This window comes from Brachyhypopomus gauderio, chromosome 6 (genome assembly GCF_052324685.1).
Source record: "Brachyhypopomus gauderio isolate BG-103 chromosome 6, BGAUD_0.2, whole genome shotgun sequence".
Classification (NCBI taxonomy): domain Eukaryota; kingdom Metazoa; phylum Chordata; class Actinopteri; order Gymnotiformes; family Hypopomidae; genus Brachyhypopomus; species Brachyhypopomus gauderio.
Genome location: NC_135216.1, coordinates 27,300,788 through 27,319,273, shown reverse-complemented (window position 1 = coordinate 27,319,273; position 18,486 = coordinate 27,300,788). Strand labels below are relative to the sequence as shown.

General features: G+C 41.4%; 1 protein-coding gene and 1 long non-coding RNA gene across 4 annotated transcripts; one reads left to right on the top strand and one right to left on the bottom strand.

Moving 5' to 3' along the window:
• Positions 1-2,550: 2,550 nt before the first annotated feature.
• On the top strand, positions 2,551-9,068 carry LOC143516371 (nuclear body protein SP140-like). Its single transcript, XM_077007923.1, has 10 exons — positions 2,551-2,686; positions 3,466-3,599; positions 4,054-4,104; positions 4,197-4,248; positions 4,470-4,673; positions 4,858-4,982; positions 7,281-7,346; positions 7,594-7,721; positions 7,934-8,045; positions 8,574-9,068. The coding sequence occupies exons 1-10, from the start codon at positions 2,551-2,553 to the stop codon at positions 8,667-8,669; spliced, it is 1,104 nt and encodes a 367-aa protein (XP_076864038.1). The 3' UTR covers positions 8,670-9,068.
• A 160-nt stretch (positions 9,069-9,228) lies between these two features.
• Positions 9,229-15,275, bottom strand: LOC143517557 (uncharacterized). 3 transcript variants are annotated; one of them, XR_013131981.1, is made up of 4 exons: positions 14,816-15,275; positions 10,147-10,496; positions 9,908-9,975; positions 9,229-9,602 (listed from the first exon to the last, which is right to left on the bottom strand). It is a non-coding gene; the product is annotated as an uncharacterized LOC143517557 (long non-coding RNA). The 3 variants fall into 3 exon arrangements; XR_013131980.1 differs by lacking the exon at positions 14,816-15,275 and having other exon boundaries at positions 10,147-10,203; positions 10,296-13,882; XR_013131979.1 differs by lacking the exon at positions 14,816-15,275 and having other exon boundaries at positions 10,147-13,882.
• Positions 15,276-18,486: the final 3,211 nt, after the last annotated feature.

Genomic DNA, 18,486 nt, shown 5'->3' with positions numbered 1-18,486 from the left:
TTACAATCAGCAATCAGAGCTTTAGCATAAAATGGCAAAAGGTGAGCTCTTCTGTTTTGGAGCAATGGATGCCAACATTGGAAACAGAGGCAGAGCCAGAGGAGTGAGAGTAAGAGGAGGAGGACGAGGAGGACGAGGACGAGGACGAGGAAGGCCAAGGACCGTAATCTCTGATGAGATCCGAGCCACTTTGGTTGACCATGTGGTCAACCATGGTCTAACAATGAGGGAGGCTGGGCAAAGAGTACAGCCAAATTTGAGTAGGTACACTGTAGCATCCATCATCCGGACTTTCCGTAATGAGAACAGGTAAGAAATCAGCACTCAGTAGGAAACTGCAGGACTGCATATCAATACAGTACTCAATGAGTACAGTATTGCCTGTGGACTGTTTTGTAGGACTGTAAATATAAATATAAATGTTTCAAGTATTTGGGAAATGTATTCCTGCACAGTATTTACAGTATTTTACTATTTGGATTGCAGAACTGAAAGGTTACCACCACGAGGTGGACGGGAACGTCTTTTGTCTCCTGAATAGGAAACTGAAATCCTGAACATGGTCCTAGTAAATAATGCCATAACATTACGGCAAATACAAAGAAAAATAATAGAAGACACCGAGATCTTTCAAAATATTGATAGGGTAAGCTTATCAACGCTGGACCGTGTCTTGCGCAGAAATAACCTGAGGATGAAGCAGGTCTACAGGGTGCCTTTTGAACGCAATTCAGAAAGAGTCAAAGAACTGAGATATAACTATGTGCAAGTAAGTCCTATACAATCTCACAACTGATGTATACACTCAACACTGTATAAATTATACATATTTCAGTATTGTAATCATAATGATTGTGCTTCACAATAGTGACTCCTCCATGTCTATTTCTGATACTGTCATGTGTGTTGCAGAGAATCCTTGAGCTAGAGGTGGACGCAGTGGAGCACCAATTCATATTCATTGATGAGGCTGGATTCAACCTCACAAAAAGACGAAGGAGGGGAAGGAATATCATCGGCCAGCGTGCCATTGTTGAAGTTCCTGGTCAGCGCGGAGGGAACATCACTATGTGTGCAGCGATTACCCACCACGGCGTCATCCATCACCATGCTACCCTTGGCCCCTACAACACTGCCCATCTAATCACATTCCTCGACACCCTACACAACACACTCATTCCACCAGATCAGATAGACGGTCCAGAGCAGCTCAGGTACGTTGTCGTTTGGGACAATGTAAGTTTCCACCGGGCTGCTCTGGTTCATAATTGGTTCACTGCCCACCCACGCTTTTCAGTTGTTTATCTCCCTCCATATTCTCCATTCCTCAATCCTATTGAGGAATTTTTTTCTGCCTGGAGATGGAAGGTGTATGAGCTACATTCACAAACACGTATACCCCTTCACCAAGCTATGGAAGACGCATGTGGAGATATAGCAGTTGATGCTTTTCATGGCTGGATTCGCCATGCTAGGCGATATTTCCCCCGCTGCTTGGCCAGAGAAAACATTGCTTGTGATGTGGATGAGGTGCTGTGGCCAGACCGAAACACAAGAGAGGATGCAACATAGTTTTTTTTTTTTTTTACTGTAACTGTATACAGTAAATTCTTCTGTTTTGTATGAAGGCCACTGTATGTGCAACTTTGTGTGGGGTGGGATGTACACTGTGTACATTGCTTTTGTGGGAAAAAATAAAATATATTTGTTACTGTATATGTGTGTTCTGAGTATAAAAACACTATTCTAAAATATTTTACAATGCACTTATGTATTTCCTGTCTGTAGTAAGTGTAACACTGCACAAAAAAGGCCAAAGTCATTATGATGAATGGAGAAGAAGTGTTTTCCATTCATCATAGTGTTTTACATTGAGCACATCAGTGTTCAACCAGTTGTTATAAATGTCTATTCATATGATGGTTTGTGTGTGTCATCTGAGAACAAAATACCATTTTGAGAAGATATAATATTGTTCTGACTGTAAAGTTTCATTTTGAAAGAGAACTGAGGGGTTTTGCCCATTGTGTGTGTGTTTTTCTGATTTGTGTGTAGAGTTTTGAGAGTATGAGGCATGCTTTCAGACAATGTGTGTAAACAATCGAGAAAAACTGTAAAAAAACACATGGTAGTAGTGTTTTCTATTTATCACATAAGTGTGTAGTCACATATAAGGAAGGCTAATCATCTGATATTTGTGTGTAGCGTTTAGATGCAAAAATATGGTTTTGGCAAGAGTGGCAAGAGTTTTGGTTGAAGTGTGTGCTTTTTCCAAAAGTGTGAGATGTTTTGCCTGTTGTGTGTGTAGCATTGGCTTCGGTGTGTTAAGTTTCGACAAAAGAGACACAGTTTCAGAAATTGTAATATATATATATATATAAACTGTAATATATATTTTAATATCACATTTGACAGTGTGTAAAATAGCTTACGGAATGTCTTAACAGTATTTGTTTGGCTATTAAATATTTGTTAGTACTCTTATATTGGATCTTATATATTAGTTATTTATTACTCTATGATATTTGATATGAAGTGTTTTTCCCTGACATGCACTCTCTCTCAGCTTCTCCAGTTAAGAAAGGAGAGAAGCTGGATATTTGGGCATTGGATTTTTATCAAACTCAGCTACCTGTCACCTGTGGAGATAAAAAAGCCACTCTGGATCGAAACAGGCTGGCCAAAGGTACCGTCACTCCCACATTACGGTTCCCTGTGATGGTGTAGTGTTCCCTAAGATGGTGTTGTGTTCCCTGTGATGGTGTTGTGTTTTCTGTGATGGTGTTGTGTTCCCTGTGATGGTGTAGTGTTCCCTAAGATGGTGTTGTGTTCCCTAAGATGGTATTGTGTCCCCTGTGGTGGTGTTGTGTTCCCTGTGATGGTGTTGTGTTCCCTAAGATGGTGTTGTGTTCCCTGTGGTGGTGTTGTGTTCCCTGTGATGGTGTAGTGTTCTCTGTGGTGGTGTAGTGTTCTCTGTGATGGTGTAGTGTTCCCTGTGATGGTGTAGTGTTCTCTGTGGTGGTGTAGTGTTCTCTGTGATGGTGTAGTGTTCTCTGTGGTGGTGTAGTGTTCTCTGTGGTGGTGTAGTGTTCTCTGTGATGGTGTAGTGTTCCTTGTGATGGTGTAGTGTTCCCTGTGGTGGTGTAGTGTTCTCTGTGGTGGTGTAGAGTTCTCTGTGATTGTGTAGTGTTTCTTGTGATGGTGTAGTGTTCCCTGTGGTGGTGTAGTGTTCTCTGTGGTGGTGTAGTGTTCCCTGTGGTGGTGTTGTCTTTCCTGTGATGGTGTAGTGTTCCCTGTAATGATGTTGCATTTCTTGTGATGGTGTAGTGTTCCCTGTGATGGTGTAGTGTTCCCTGTGATGGTGTAGTGTTCCCTGTGGTGGTGTTGCATTCCCTGTAATGATGTTGCCTTTCTTGTGACGGTATTCTTTATCCTCGCACTGACACAGCGGTGTGTGTCCACTAGGGAGCAAATGCATTCTTTCCCAAGGCCACTGGTTCACTCCTTCTGGTTTTGAGGAGTTTGCAGGAAAAGGCAGGTGGAAGAACTGGAAACTCAGCATCCGCTGCCAGAACACTCCACTACTGGAACTGATCAAGGTAAATGCACTGGCTGAACACTCCAGAACACTCCACTACAGAAACACTCCAGAACACTCCACTACAGAAACACTCCAGAACACTTCACTACAGAAACACTCCAGAACACTCCACTACAGAAACACTCCAGAACACTCCACTACAGAAACACTCCAGAACACTCCACTACAGAAACACTCCAGAACAGTCCACTACAAAAACACTCCACTACAGAAAAATTCCAGAACAGTCCACTACAGGAACACTCCAGAACAGACCACTACAGACACTGATTGAAGTAAATACCCTGGCTGCTGTCATTGGCTGAGGCTAACAGGCTGACTCACAGTCATGTAAACATCTGCAGATGGAATCTTCCAGAAAGGTCCAATGCACTCATCCTGCATGTTTATCAGGGAGAACATGGGCCATATTATACCACTTAACACGCTTCCTTCTTCCTCTCTCTTCAAAGGAGGGCCATCTAAACGTAACATCTCCCATGAAGAGGAAGTGTGTTGAGAAGGTGAGGGGCTGTAATCGTTTTCCTGGCCAACTCTTCGTTTGACAAGTTATTGAAGTGGTTTGTTAGTCATGGTGTTCATGTGCCTCTGTCAGCAGAGTCAACGACAGCTGTTCTCTCCCAGTTCCCCAGAAAGCTGCAGCTCCAGTCAGTCCAGTCTGAATTCACTCCTTATACCTAACTCTCCCTGTACCTCACTCTCCCTGTACCTCACTCTCTACTGTTCCCTGATAATAATGCACATTTTTCAGGGTCAGTCTGTGTACAAGTTTGACTATATTTGTGTTTTGTGTGTATGTGTGTTCTTGTGTGTGTGTGTGTGTGTGTGTGTGTGTTGCACCACCCCCTCCCCCCACTTATAATGTCAGCGTCCAGTGAAGAAATGGAGGAATCAGTTGGCCAAGGAGTGAAGCGAAATGGGGAGGAAGAGGAGGAGGAAGAAGATGAGGAGGAAGAAGATGAGGACGAGGAGGAGAGAGAAGAAGTGGATTTGTCTGAGTTTGAGGGTCCTACCTTACCAGTCAGCTGTGGTTCTGTCAGTGGAGTTTTATTTAAAAGCAGATTTGCTTCGGGTAGGTGCACGTTGTGGTTTCATGTGTCGGTCTGTAAATTGGTGTGATGGAGGTGTGTTGGTGTGTAAGTAAGAGTGATGGAGGTGTGTTGGTGTGTAAGTAAGTGTGATTGAGGTGTGTTGGTGTGTAAGTAAGTGTGATTGAGGTATGAGGTGTGATACAGTCTTCCCTTTAACTGCTGCAGGTACACGTGGCAGAAGCATTCGCACTGAGGAGTGTTGGTTAACTCCACAGGAGTTTGTGAAGCAGGATGGGTATTGGAGAAGAGACATAAAATGTCAGGGCAAAACATTAAACTCCCTACTCCAGGTAATATTACAGACAGAAAGTTACATCTTTCAAAATGGTGGAAAGGAGTATATGTATAAATATTTTACTTAATTAAGTTTAACATGCTGGGAAATTGAAATGGACCTTGAAAGTGACGTACAAGTGCTTTAATTCCACCTTGTAAAGGTGGCTATGAACCCTGCAAACATGACTTTGTTCATTCCGCTGAGGCGCGGTGCGCGCAAGTTACAAAATTCGAGAGGTGCACGACCTCGGAGGCCCTCGCGCACGGGCGGAGCCACGGCGATAACGTCATTTTCGCCGCGCGGACCCTCGCACCGCTCACTGGCTTAAACCATGCTTAACTCGCTATAGCTAAAGAGATGCTGCCGTTAAATACGGTCGAAAAGAAAACATTTATAAACATGCTGCAAAGATTTGACAAGCAGTATGAACTGCCAAAGAAAACATATATCTCCCAAACTGCCATTCCAACCTTATATAATGAAGTGAAAGATGGCATTCTGAAGCAGATTAAAGACATCTCATTTTACTCTGCCACTACACATATGTGGTCAAGCTCAAATACGACCCCATACATGAGCTTTACAATACATTACATTACTGCAAACTGGTGTAATTGTATTATTATGCTACTATATTACACTGTAACAAATTGATGTAAATTTACAGGGAAAATCTGACAGTAAACTACTGTATACTTCATATACAGAAAGTTGCTGTGAACTGATAAGCATTGTGGGTATCTTTACTGTAATTGGAGTGCCCCCTTTTGAGCATTTCCTAATCACAGTAATTAACTGTAATTAGCAATGGCTGCTGGGAGATTAGAAAATCCTGAGTTTTTTCCCTATTTTTTCTACTTGCTTGAGTATTTTAAGGGCAGTCATGGCCTGGTGGTTAGGGAACTGGTTTTGTGACCGGAGGGTCGTGGGTTTGATTCCCAGACCTTAGGCCATGACTGAGGTGCCCCTGAGCAAGGCCCTTAACCTGCAATTGCTCACTTGTATAAAAATGAGATAAAAATGTAAGTTGCTCTGGATAAGGGCGTCTGCCAAATGCCATAAATATAAACCCAGCCATTGATGGTTAAGGGTCTTGCTCAGGGGCCCAGCAGTGGCAGCTTGGAGGAGGGGGGGATTCGAACTCAGGACCTTTGGATCGCAACACCAACGTCTTAACTACTGAGCTACCGATGCCCTTTGAATTGTTATTTTTGTATACAGTTACAGTTAGCTAGAAGACATTTATGCAATTAATACAGAATTAAGTGTTCTTCAGTAATATTATGAATAAACAAAAATTAGCTGTAACAGAAATTAACAGTAAATTGCTGTAGGTTTAAAAAATACAGTAATATTGTGTAGATTTTGTTTACAGTATTATGCTGTAATTGTAATTACAGTATCCGTACTGTAAAAATAGGGCATAATACTGGTGAAACTGCTGCCAGTTAACTGTAATTTTACATGGAAATTTTTTACAGTGTATTATTGTGGCACATTGTCTTAAAGCTCCTTTGGGGAGCCCAGAAGCAAGAAAAAATTCTATAATGGCACTTTTAAATGACAATATTATCGTTTATCACAATCATTTCTGGGACAATATATTGTTCTGAAAATTTTGTTATCATGACAGGCCTAGTCTACACCCATTCTGTGGTGTATTACCCATGTTCATGTAGACTACACCCGTTCTGTGGTGTATTACCCATGTTCATGTAGACTACACCCGTTCTGTGGTTTATTACCCATGTTCATGTAGTCTACACCCGTTCTGTGGTGTATTACCTATGTTCATGTAGACTACACCCGTTCTGTGGTGTATTAGTTCATGTAGACTACACCCATTCTGTGGTGTATTACCCATGTTCATGTAGACTACACCCGTTTTGTGGTTTATTACCCATGTTCATGTAGTCTACACCCGTTCTGTGGTGTATTACCCATGTTCATGTAGACTACACCCGTTCTGTGGTTTATTACCCATGTTCATGTAGTCTACACCCGTTCTGTGGTGTATTACCTATGTTCATGTAGACTACACCCGTTCTGTGGTGTATTAGTTCATGTAGACTACACCCATTCTGTGGTGTATTACCCATGTTCATGTAGACTACACCCGTTTTGTGGTTTATTACCCATGTTCATGTAGACTACACCCGTTCTGTGGTGTATTACCCATTTTCATGTAGACTACACCCATTCTGTGGTGTATTACCCATTTTCATGTAGACTACACCCATTCTGTGGTGTATTACCCATTTATTTGACATGGGCTCAGGTCCAATCTAATATGTGTGTATTGTGTCTCCAGAAGGTTCTGAAGGTGCATTCAATGCTGTGTAAGTGTTCCCTCTGCCATCCTACAGAAGAGCAGCAGGTGAGTGAGTAACCAGCTCTCACAGTCAGACTGATAACCTGGACGTCCTGCATAATAAAATGTTTTTGTTAGACTATGAAAGAAACACTCGAATGGTAATGCTTAATGTTACTTCATTGCCACATTGTTTGGTTTTCATTGGAAAAACTGAAATAATGCATATAAGATTTGTGTTTAATCATAAGTGTAAACATTTAAGGCAGTTTATAATACAGGTTTTTTTTTCTCTGTTTTCTCTCATTACCAGCTGGATCAGAATAATGATGATCAGTGCTTCATCTGTAACTCTCACGGGGATCTGGTGTGTTGTGACGATTGTCCGCGAGCGTTTCATAATGACTGCCACATACCAGCTCTGCAGAACGACACTCTGGGGTGAGAGAGAGAGGAGAGGGAGAGAAAGACTCATGCAGAGTAGCGAACGTGTGTGTGTGTGTGTGGTTGATTTGTATAGTTATAAAATAATATGTATGAGGTTATTAATCACTAGCCCGTATTGTATTGACTGTGTGTGTGTGTGTGTGTGTGTGTGTGTGTGTGTGTGTGTGTGTGTGTGTGTGTGTGTGTGTGTGTGTGTTGGCATGCAGGGAGAGGTGGATGTGTACTTACTGTGTGTGGAAAAACAACCAACGACTGTGGCGTCATGTTGCCATGACTGAGGAACAAGCTTTGAAAAGCCGTGTGACTCAATACTTCCTGGTAGCCCCGCCCACAGACACATATCCAGACACACCCACCACACAGACACACACAGAGACACACCCACCACACAGACACACTTTATGCAATGCTGTGTAAAACTCTTGCAAGCAAGTGTTTAAGAAGGCTTCTCAGGGAATTATTTACTCAAAATAATACTCAATTAATCAAAAATCCTGGCACAGAAGTATGTTTTCCAAGCTTCTTCTGTTGATTATCAGTCCTTTTATAGTGTGTGTGAGCAGAGTTTCATTTTGTCCTTGTGTAAGAATGAGTTTGTTCTGTTAGAATGCATACATTGTGTTTGGAGTGACCAGGATATAACATCAATACACTCCCCTATAATGAAGTGCATTACAGAATTAACAGCATTCTTGACCCCTACACTGCATTACCAGCAGTATATCTGACTGTGTGTGTGTGTGTGTGTGTGTGTGTGTGTGTGTGTGTGTGTGTGTGTGTGTGTGTGTGTGTGTGTGTGTGTGTGTGTGTTTGTGTGTGGGTGTGTGTTTGTGTGTCTGTGTGTAGCACTGTGAGTATTTGCTGCTGTTAATGTGTAAGGAGGACACACAGTGTGTGTTTAGGAAGGATCCCAGCACAATGGTAAGACTTACTCTACTTTAATGTTTAAATGACCTTTATCTACACATCTCACACCAACCTCTAAATATTTGTACTGTTTCTGTACTGTTCATCAGACACTGACTGGTAATGTTGTACTAGCAGTCTAGCCAGTAACTTTAAATATACCTGTATGAAATACATAGGTCAAAATTAGTGTATGTCATTAGTTTAAGATGACAAATTCAAATTTAAGGCTAACTAAGTTGTTGCCATAATTGATTTTGAAACCTTTATTCATCTTAGTTTTGTGACTTGAAGAAAGTAATCCACAACTGAACAGTGATTTTTCATAAACAAATTGATGTTTCATAAGGAATTATGAAAACCCATTGACGGCTGGATGTCAGGACCCAATTGTGTCGTCTCTGCCGAATCATGCTCTGGGTCTCTGACTCATGCCCTGGGTATCTAACTCATGCTCTGGGTCCCATGCCCTGGGTCTCTGACTCATGCCCTGGGTCTCTGACTCATGCCCTGGGTCCAGGGGCGGACTGGGACAAAAAATCGGCCCTGGCATTTTTGGACCAGACCGGCCCACTCACACTCGATAACGCTTTTCAGTTTTTTGAATGTGTATACCAACAGTTTACACTCTTTAAAACCATGTACCCTAAGCCATGCCATGAGTTTACAGGAATTAGTGAGAGTGAAATTAAATAATTTTTAAATCATTAAATACTTTCAAAAAGTTTTGTTTATTAACAGTATGAAAATGCATATTGAACCACTCCATCACAGTAATGAATGCAGCATTCATCCAACTGGGTGTGCCTATGTGTTTCAGGGAGGAAGACAAGAGAAAGAAAGAATAGAGATGAAAAATAAAGGATCAGATGCTAACTCTTCCAAGAGTAGTACTCAATAAATTGTGAACTTACCCAGTCAAAAGAATGAATGTAGCTGAACCTACTGAATGAACTTTAAACTCTTGAACTGTAAGAGAGAGAGAAAGAAAGAGATATTTAATTATCGGTCAATCTTCAAGATAAAAATAGAAGTGTAGACACTGAAAACTTATGAGGGATGATAACATGTGAGGAAGAGAGAAAGAGAAATTATAGACATCATGGTAGTTTGATATGATTTTACTATTTTGCAGACAAAGCAAGTGCTGAATAAAAATGGCCTGTGAACTCCTTGAAAAAATCTTTTAAATAAAGACATTATCCTGTGTGTGACAGATAGAAGGAGAATAAGAGAGTAATCTGTTTTTTGCATTACATTTACTGTGAACTCACCAAGGAAAAAGATTCAAGTGGATTCACCCCCTAAAGAACTCCTCCTATAACGAACAAGTAAAGGCATCCTATGTAAGAGAGAGGGAGAGAGAGAGAGAAAGAGAGAGCGAGAGAGAGAGAGAGAGAGAAAATTAGTGACATTCAACCACACACACTGTTAATAAGTAGTTATGATTAGTAACTCATCAGATCTATTCAGCATTTCAGATTAAGGTAGCATTGGACTACTGTAAACTCACCGAGTAAAAAAGGATGCAAATGACAAAGTATTTGAAGTCTACTGGAGTGTTAGGATCCTGTAAGAGAAGAGAGTTTCAGAAATCATAAAAAAAATTATATTGAAATTAATATTTTCATAATCAATGATAACTCAATAAACTCATCTCACCTTAGTAACTCACAAGAGCAGCTTTTTCAGTAATTCACTCTTCTCAGCCACCTTATCAATAACTGTGTCTGTGTCCAATGCCATGAGAATGTCTTTCTCAGTGGCCATCAACATAAACCCCTCCAGCTTGCTAGCTGACAAGTTGCTCCTGAGTCTGCTTTTGATGAACTTGAGGGTAGAAAATGTTCTTTCACAGGCCACCTGGGTCAGGGAAAGGGTCAGCAAGAACTTATAAGCAAGCCCAAGGAGATTATAGGCATCTGAGAGCATGTTGAGCCTCAGCAAAACCTGGTGGCAGCAAAGTGGGCAATTTTTACAAGAGGCACAGGTTTTATCCACAATATCCTCTTCTTGCCCTTCAGCTCCATCTTCTACTGTTCTGGTCATATAATCATCAAGATGGGAAGCTTTCAGTCTGTTCCACTGTCCTGCTAAACATTTCAGCTCTGATTGGAGATTGTCTACTGTTGCATTAGTGTCAAATTTAATAAGACATCTGCTTAGGACTCCGAGTGCATTGTTGGGTAGAGTAGTGTTCCGGATCTGTTCAAAGCTCTTGGGGTCCAGCCATGCCAAATCAGCTAAAAGAATGCCATGTGTCACAAACCTTCTATGAATGGCATCAAGAGCAGTGTCCAGAATTCTATTGTGGACATTGACTTCGAATGCTCTGTCATCATCCATTAGAGGCTCATCTTGAGCCATTTCTCCTGCTCTGTTTTTTTTCTTCCTCTTTTCTTGGGCAATGCACTCTCAATTTCAACATCAGTTTCTTCCTCTCTTTTCTCAATATTGTCATTTGTCCATTGCACAAAAGTGTCTGCAGCTTCTTTCACACTTTAAAAATCTCTGGCAATGCTTTTCAGGCCCTCTTGTGTGGCAATCACCATACGATGAGCCGAAAGGATATCCATGCCTTCTGTCTGAAGGTATTTAGACAGAGGTGTTGTTTGCTCAAATATTCTTAAGAATGTCTGAGCTGTTAATATGGTCTCATATTTCAAGAGGCCCTCTTTAAATCCACGAGCTTTGGCACGTACAGTTGTTTTTTCATGATCTTTGTCTTCTATGGCTGCCAGGTGTCAGGAGTCCATCTGTGTACAAAGCATTCTGTGGTTTCCCAAAATGTCCAAACACTTTTTTGAGAGCATCATGTTTGGACCACCACCTTGTTTCCCCAATTGGAGAGAGGCGTCTGTGGCTTTTATCTTGTGCTTTGTTTTCCCATAGATTAACCCTTTGATATGAATCCTTGATGAATACAGCAGTCATTCAGTAGACTGAATAGTAATCCACTTTCAATGACAATTTGTGTTGTATCGGACATCACCAGATTAAGTACATGTGCATAGCACCAGACATGGACATGAGTGGGTGACAGAGAGGTCATCAGTGCTGAAAATCCTTTGTAATGGCCTTGCATATTTGACGCCCCATCTGTGGCATTTCCTATGCACATGTCTTTATCCAGCTTCAGATGGTCCAATACATCTGAGACCAAGTTTACAAAGTATTGCCCAGTAGATGCCTCACATTTCACTAAGGCAACAAGCCTCTCGTGCACAGTGTCAGTAACATATATGGTCCAAGGGTCTGTGGGACCCATTTTTTTAAAATCAGCTTAAAAAAATTCTACATTTTTTTTTTTTCAAACTGAGATTCATTGGTCCTTGGCTCATTTTCCGTGAGCAACATAAATCAGAAAATATTTTCAATGACCACCCCCCCGTACCCCCCTTCACATTTGTATTACATACAGGGTCCAGGGTCCACTGGGCCCTGGGCTAGTCAAAGTGGGCAATCAACATTGGGTTGGGTAGTTGATAGTCGTCTGTATGACTTTAAAGGATATACAAACAAAGGACAGAGGTGTTTGGCATGCAAAGGTGGGCAACCATCAACACTTTTGATGGTTGTCACATCAGGGGTTGATTGCATATTGTCAGACAGCAGACGAAGAATCTCTATAGAGACAAAGGGGTGAGATCTGAAAGAAGCATCTTTTCTCTCAGCCCTCATTATCCCTCCCTCCTCTCTGGACCTGTGTGTGTGTGTGTGTGTGTGTGTGTGTGTGTGTGTATGTGTGTGTGTGTGTGTGTGTGTGTGTGTGTTTCACCCAATCATGGGGACATGATGCTATAAATGCTAAAAATGCTAAAAATGCTATAAAAGATGGCAAAGCTATTCTCAGTTCAGACTGCCTTACAGCTGATATTGGAAGAGACAGAAGATTTTGATGGTGATTCAGAAGAAGAAATTTCAGGATCACAATTCTGAAATATCAGAGTCTGATAGTGATAATGAAAAGGAGGATGAGCAGCAGCCAGCTCTGTTAGCACCAGCCCGTCAGCAGCTAGCCATAGGACCAGCCTGTCAGCCAGCATGATTTATGATTCATTTCCTTATTGTGTTACATTTTAATAAAAAAGTAACTAATAAATAAATGAAAGCAAACTAATTTAACTTATGTATTGTTAATTTATTTGCAATTGGGCTAAATCTGCTGATTATTTTAACAAAAAATGCAATGGGTCCACCACACCCAGCTGGACCCCAAGAATGAAGACAAAGCCTGGATCTCATCAGGGTTAATAGTATTGAACACTGATCTTGAGAAGTTATGTCCTGTGTTGTGTCCAGCTGAATGGAGAACATTCCAGCTTTTTGCACATCATTTGAAATGCAGTCTTGAATGAGGTGCCCAATTGTATCAATTACTGTATTGACTGTAGTTTTGGAGAGCAGGGTGATAAGAGACCCTCGACCTCTTGTTCCACTGGATTTATGTAATTTTTTGCTCTTTTCAATACAATCATCAAGGTGCTCTTTTAGGCAGACATCATATTTTCCTAATAAAAGGATAAGTTCCAAAAAGTTCCCATGGTCAATTGAGTCATCATCCAGTGTGTAGGCTGCCTCATTCTCTGTATGCCTATAGCTCAACCCTCTCTTACTTAACACTTTTACCACATCCACGACATGCTCCAATACCCAGCTGATTACCAGCAAACATGCTGCTGATATCTGCTTTTGAGCTCCTTAGTAAAAAAGCTTCGGCACAGATTGGGTGTGCACTACTCTTTTCATGCTCTTCTGTGCGCTGGTGCACATGCCTCCAATCAGACATTCCAGTAATAAATGTGCTTGTGTCACTGATCTTCCCAAAAGCAATACACACAAAACAAAATAATGTGTGACGTCTCTTACAATATGTTAGCCACATCCTGTTGGTTCCATTTTTACTGGTGAATACCATTTGCACCACTGGATTTTTGCATTTTGTTGTGGGTGGTGAGACAAAAAGCTCTGTAACATAGAAGGCTCAGGACGGGCAAAGTAATCTATGTCTTCCTGCTCTCTGCTCTCCTCTCTCCCACTGTGTCTCTCCTGACTCTCACCGACTCTCTCCTCCCTTTCACAGACACAGTCCTCTCTCTCTCCGACTCTCTCCTCTCTCTCACTACTCTTGTCTTCTGGGGATGCTATTTCATCAAAACATGAATACAGACTCTGGGGTGAGGTTGGGTTTTTTGTTATGTTTTTTTTTATCTCAACATAAGGAATTAATTATTGTTGTTTTATCAGAAAAACAGACACACAGCTGCATTGGCATAATACTGGCAAAAAAAAAAATTATGTCATTGTAAAAAATAAGAAAAATAAGATTTTCTTTAATTAGAGCCTACATTTTCTTTAGCCAGCTAGGCTAAATGCCCCCAAACACATCCAGGCGAAAAAGTAGCTAAACCTAGGCTTACAAGTTAAACAATCAATGGCCTAATAACAAAATCAGAAAACTGCCCAGTAACTCAGTTTAATTGAATGGTGGCTTTAAAAATACACCTAGAAATACTGGATTTATGAAGATTTGTGAAGAGGCACACAGCAGCATTGGCATATGGCACAGGCAATAAACAAAATTACCATTTTAAAAAGTGTAATTTCCTTTCATTTCTGTACATTGTCCCTAAACACCTCCATAAAAACTACCAAACATTTCCCCTTCCTACCAAGCCTTAGCCTAGCCTACTACTCACCCCACAAATATTAATAGTATAATAATGAAAATAGAATGCTGCCTGCTGAGTGACTTAGTACTGTTTTTGTTGGTGAATGGAGGTTTTAAAAGTGTTCTCACACATACCAGTGTGTAGCTATTCTATGTGTAGAGATTGGCCCGAATGAGTGAACGCTGGCGCGATTTGCAGCCGCTGCTCGCCGGTAGTCTAAGTTTGAATCGCTGTAGCGATTGATCGTTTTATCGTAAAAGTTTTATCTTGAACTTTTAAAACTGGCATTTGGATTAGGCAATTGTTTTAATCTGGACAGGTAAAGCTTTCCTTCTGTGATATCCCGGTGGTATCAGCAAGAGTGGTGATTTAGCTATTCGGGCCTGAACCGCTTCTACCTGTGTTTACCTGCCTGTCCAAGCTGCCTTGTGGATTCACCGACAATGCTACCTGGAACGATCCATATCTGGTCGGTGTTTGTTTGGACTGTGGTGGCATTCATTCACCAACCTGTGATGGGTCTGCTTCAGTACTCTGCTGCTGAGCTTCTCCGCCTCCGTTTCCACCTGTCTGCTCCTCCACTGGATTTATTACAGTTACACCCGGATATAACATTCCTGCCACGCCGGAGATACATTCACCGCGGGTCTCGTCGGAATGTCCAGGAAGACTCGTCGAAAGCAATAAAATCATTCTGGTCCACTTCTCGTCATCCTCAGCGCAACACTGGTCGGGTCGCTGACCACAGTGTGCTGGCCTGCCTAGCCCGGTCGGCTAACACCCTGGCTAAAGGCGAAAACTCCACTGTCAACTTCGGTCTGCTTAACATCCGCTCACTCACGAGCAAGGGACATCTCATCCAAGATCTCATCACGGACCGTAAGTTGGACTTTCTCTGTTTAACTGAAACTTGGCAACAGCCAAGTGACTTTACACAACTCAACGAATCTGCACCACCGGGGTTTGTTTACGTCTCCCAACCACGTGTCACCAGCCGTGGAGGAGGTCTCGCGATAATTCACCACGAGAAGTGGAAAGTCTCGCCGGTGTCTGTCTCTACCTTCTCCTCCTTTGAATCGACCGTGTGTATGTTGTCTGGATCTATCCCCATCATCATTACTGTTATCTACCGTCCACTAAAACCAAACAGAGAATTTTTAAATGACTTTGCCACTTTGCTCGCACAACTGTCTGCTCTTTCACCAAATAACATTGTGCTGGGTGATTTTAATATTCATATGGACAATATTAATAACCCTCTTACCAAAGACTTTACGAATTGTATTGAGGGCTTTGGACTTCAGCAGTACATCAATAAGGGTCATATCCTGGATTTAATCTGCTGCTCAGGATTATCTCCCTTAGACAGTACTGCTGATGAACTCCCCATATCTGACCATTTTCTCCTCTCATTTAATATTTGTCTCACACTGCCTATTATTAAATCCCCTCGTCTCATCTCTTTCCGCAATATTAAGGACATCAATTTGGATTCTCTCTCCTCCAGCATTAACTCCACAATGGACAATCATAATCTAACCACTCTTGATGACCTGGTATCACACTACAATACTGGGCTCCACTCTGTACTAGACTCTCTGGCTCCACTTAAAACTAAATCCGTATCATTTTCCCGTTCAGCCCCCTGGTTTACACCCGAACTCCGGCTCATGAAGGCCAAAGGGCGGCAACTTGAGCGGCTCCAAAAGAGAACTGGACTTTCTGTTCATAAAGACATGTATAAAGATCATATGCTACATTATAAGGACTGTATTTCACAAAGTAAATCTAGTTATTACACTGACATAATCCATTCAAATGAAGGTAATTCTAAGTCATTATTTTCACTGTACAAAAGAATTACTCAAGCCCCGGACTCTCTTCCATCTCATCTGCATTCAGTTGATTTTTGTAACTCACTAATGTCATATTTCAATGAAAAAATCTGTAAAATTCACCATCATCTTGGTTCACAATCAACTTCCAGGTTTACCTCTGATTTCTCTCCTCCTGCACTTTCTTTCTCTCTCTTTCATCTTCCTTCCATCTCCGAAATCTCAGACATTATCCGGAAGCTTAAGCCATCTACCTGCCAGTTACACCCCATCCCCTCAGTACTAGTAAAATCCTGTCTTCCCTCACTGGTTCCTATAATTTCTTCCATTGTCCACTCCTCTCTTTCCACTGGAACTGTTCCTGCCTCTTTAAAAACTGCAGTAATAACTCCGATTCTAAAAAAACCTGGTGCAGATCCAACTAATTTCAATAATCTACGACCAATTTCTAATCTACCCTTCATTTCCAAAATTTTAGAAAAAATAGTAGCATCTCAACTACATACTTACTTATCATATAACAACCTGTATGAACAGTTCCAATCTGGTTTCCGCCCTTTCCATAGCACAGAAACTGCCATGATAAAAGTCACCAATGACCTCCTTATGGCAGCTGACTCCGGCTCACTCTCCATCCTTATCCTACTAGACCTAAGTGCAGCATTTGACACCATCTGTCACACCACCCTCCTCAATAGACTTTCTTCCATTGGCATCACTCAGACTCCCCTAAGTTGGTTCAAATCATATCTCTCTCTCCTGTCGCACACAGTTTATTCAACTAAAATCATTTACATCTCAGCCATCTCCTGTTGCTTCAGGTGTGCCTCAGGGCTCCGTCTTGGGGCCCCTTCTTTTTATCATTTACCTTTTTCCCCTTGGCCATATTTTTCGTAGACACCACATTAGCTTCCACTGTTATGCGGATGACACCCAGCTCTATTTCTCCTGTAAACCCACTCTCAACATCTCACTCACCTCCCTTACTGATTGTTTAACAGACATAAAATCCTGGTTCTCTGCCAATTTCCTAAAATTAAACAGTGATAAAACCGAGGTTCTTCTCGTTGGCACTAAAACAACATTATCCAAAACCAACAGTCTGTCTATTAATATTGACAATTCTTCTGTTGTCCCCTCAACTCTGGTAAAGAGTTTGGGTGTCATCCTCGACACTACCCTATCTTTCCAATCCCATATCAATAACATTACCCGGTCTGCCTACTTTCACCTACGAAATATCAGTCGTCTCCGCCCATCTCTTACTCCACATGCCACTGCCATTCTTGTTCATAGTCTCGTCACTTCCCGTTTAGATTATTGTAACTCTCTTCTTTTTGGTCTTCCACACAAATCTCTCAATAAGCTTCAACTGGTTCAAAACTCTGCTGCCCGTATCATCACCAGAACTCCTTTTTTCCACCATATCACTCCTGTTCTGTCACAGCTTCATTGGCTCCCGGTCAAGTTTCGCATAGATTACAAAATCCTTCTTCTCACTTTCAAGGCCATTCATAATCTTGCTCCAATCTATCTTTCTAATCTTCTCACTGTTGCCACTCCCTCTCGCTCTCTCAGATCTTCCTCATCTATACACCTTACAATACCCTCTGCCCGTCTTGCCACCATGGGGAGCAGAGCTTTTAGTCGCTCTGCTCCGCGACTTTGGAATTCTCTGCCATCTGATCTACGGAACATAAGCTCTCTTAATCAATTCAAATCCTCACTTAAAACTTACCTGTTTAGGATAGCCTATAACATCTGATTGGTCTGCCAAATGTCATAATGTAAGTGTGAATTTGCTTCTGTTGTATTATAGCTTTAACTGTTTTAAATTGTTTGTTCTCTTATTTATTGCTGTGTTGTCTGTAAGGTGTCCTTGAGTGTCAGAAAGGCGCCTATGAAATAAAATGTATTATTATTATTATTATTAAGACTATTTAGTTCAGAATTGAAGACATAAAAGTACTAAAATAGGCTTATTTTCTCATACAGTCAGTGTACACAAAGTCTTATAATAGAGGTAAGGACGTTATTCACTTATTTTACCTTTTGCATTTACAATACAAACTAACTCGGCCATAGAACATTAGCCAAAATGATTTTATTGATGTTTTATCAATTTATTTTGGCCAGATTTGGCAAAGGGTTTGGTTGCTTAACCCTACTCATTTTATAGCTGCTCTGAAAGGAGTCAGGCTTACCGCACGTTATAGTACATGTTTCTGTCCACTGGCCACCGCCACCACTGTCATCAGCCACGGGAGCTGATGAAGGCCCTGCTGTGGCAAACATTTGAGTAATGTTTATACATTTGGCAGCGTTTACTTGAAGTTCAAGCTTCTT

Excerpts from the sequence above, each read along its gene's own strand:
- LOC143516371 (XM_077007923.1), top strand. The coding sequence starts at position 2,551 with ATGCACTCTCTCTCAGCTTCTCCAGTTAAGAAAGGAGAGAAGCTGGAT. Across the intron at positions 4,105-4,196 it reads AGAGGAAGTGTGTTGAGAAG|CAGAGTCAACGACAGCTGTT; the intron begins GTGAGGGGCTGT and ends TGCCTCTGTCAG. Across the intron at positions 4,983-7,280 it reads CATTAAACTCCCTACTCCAG|AAGGTTCTGAAGGTGCATTC; the intron begins GTAATATTACAG and ends TTGTGTCTCCAG.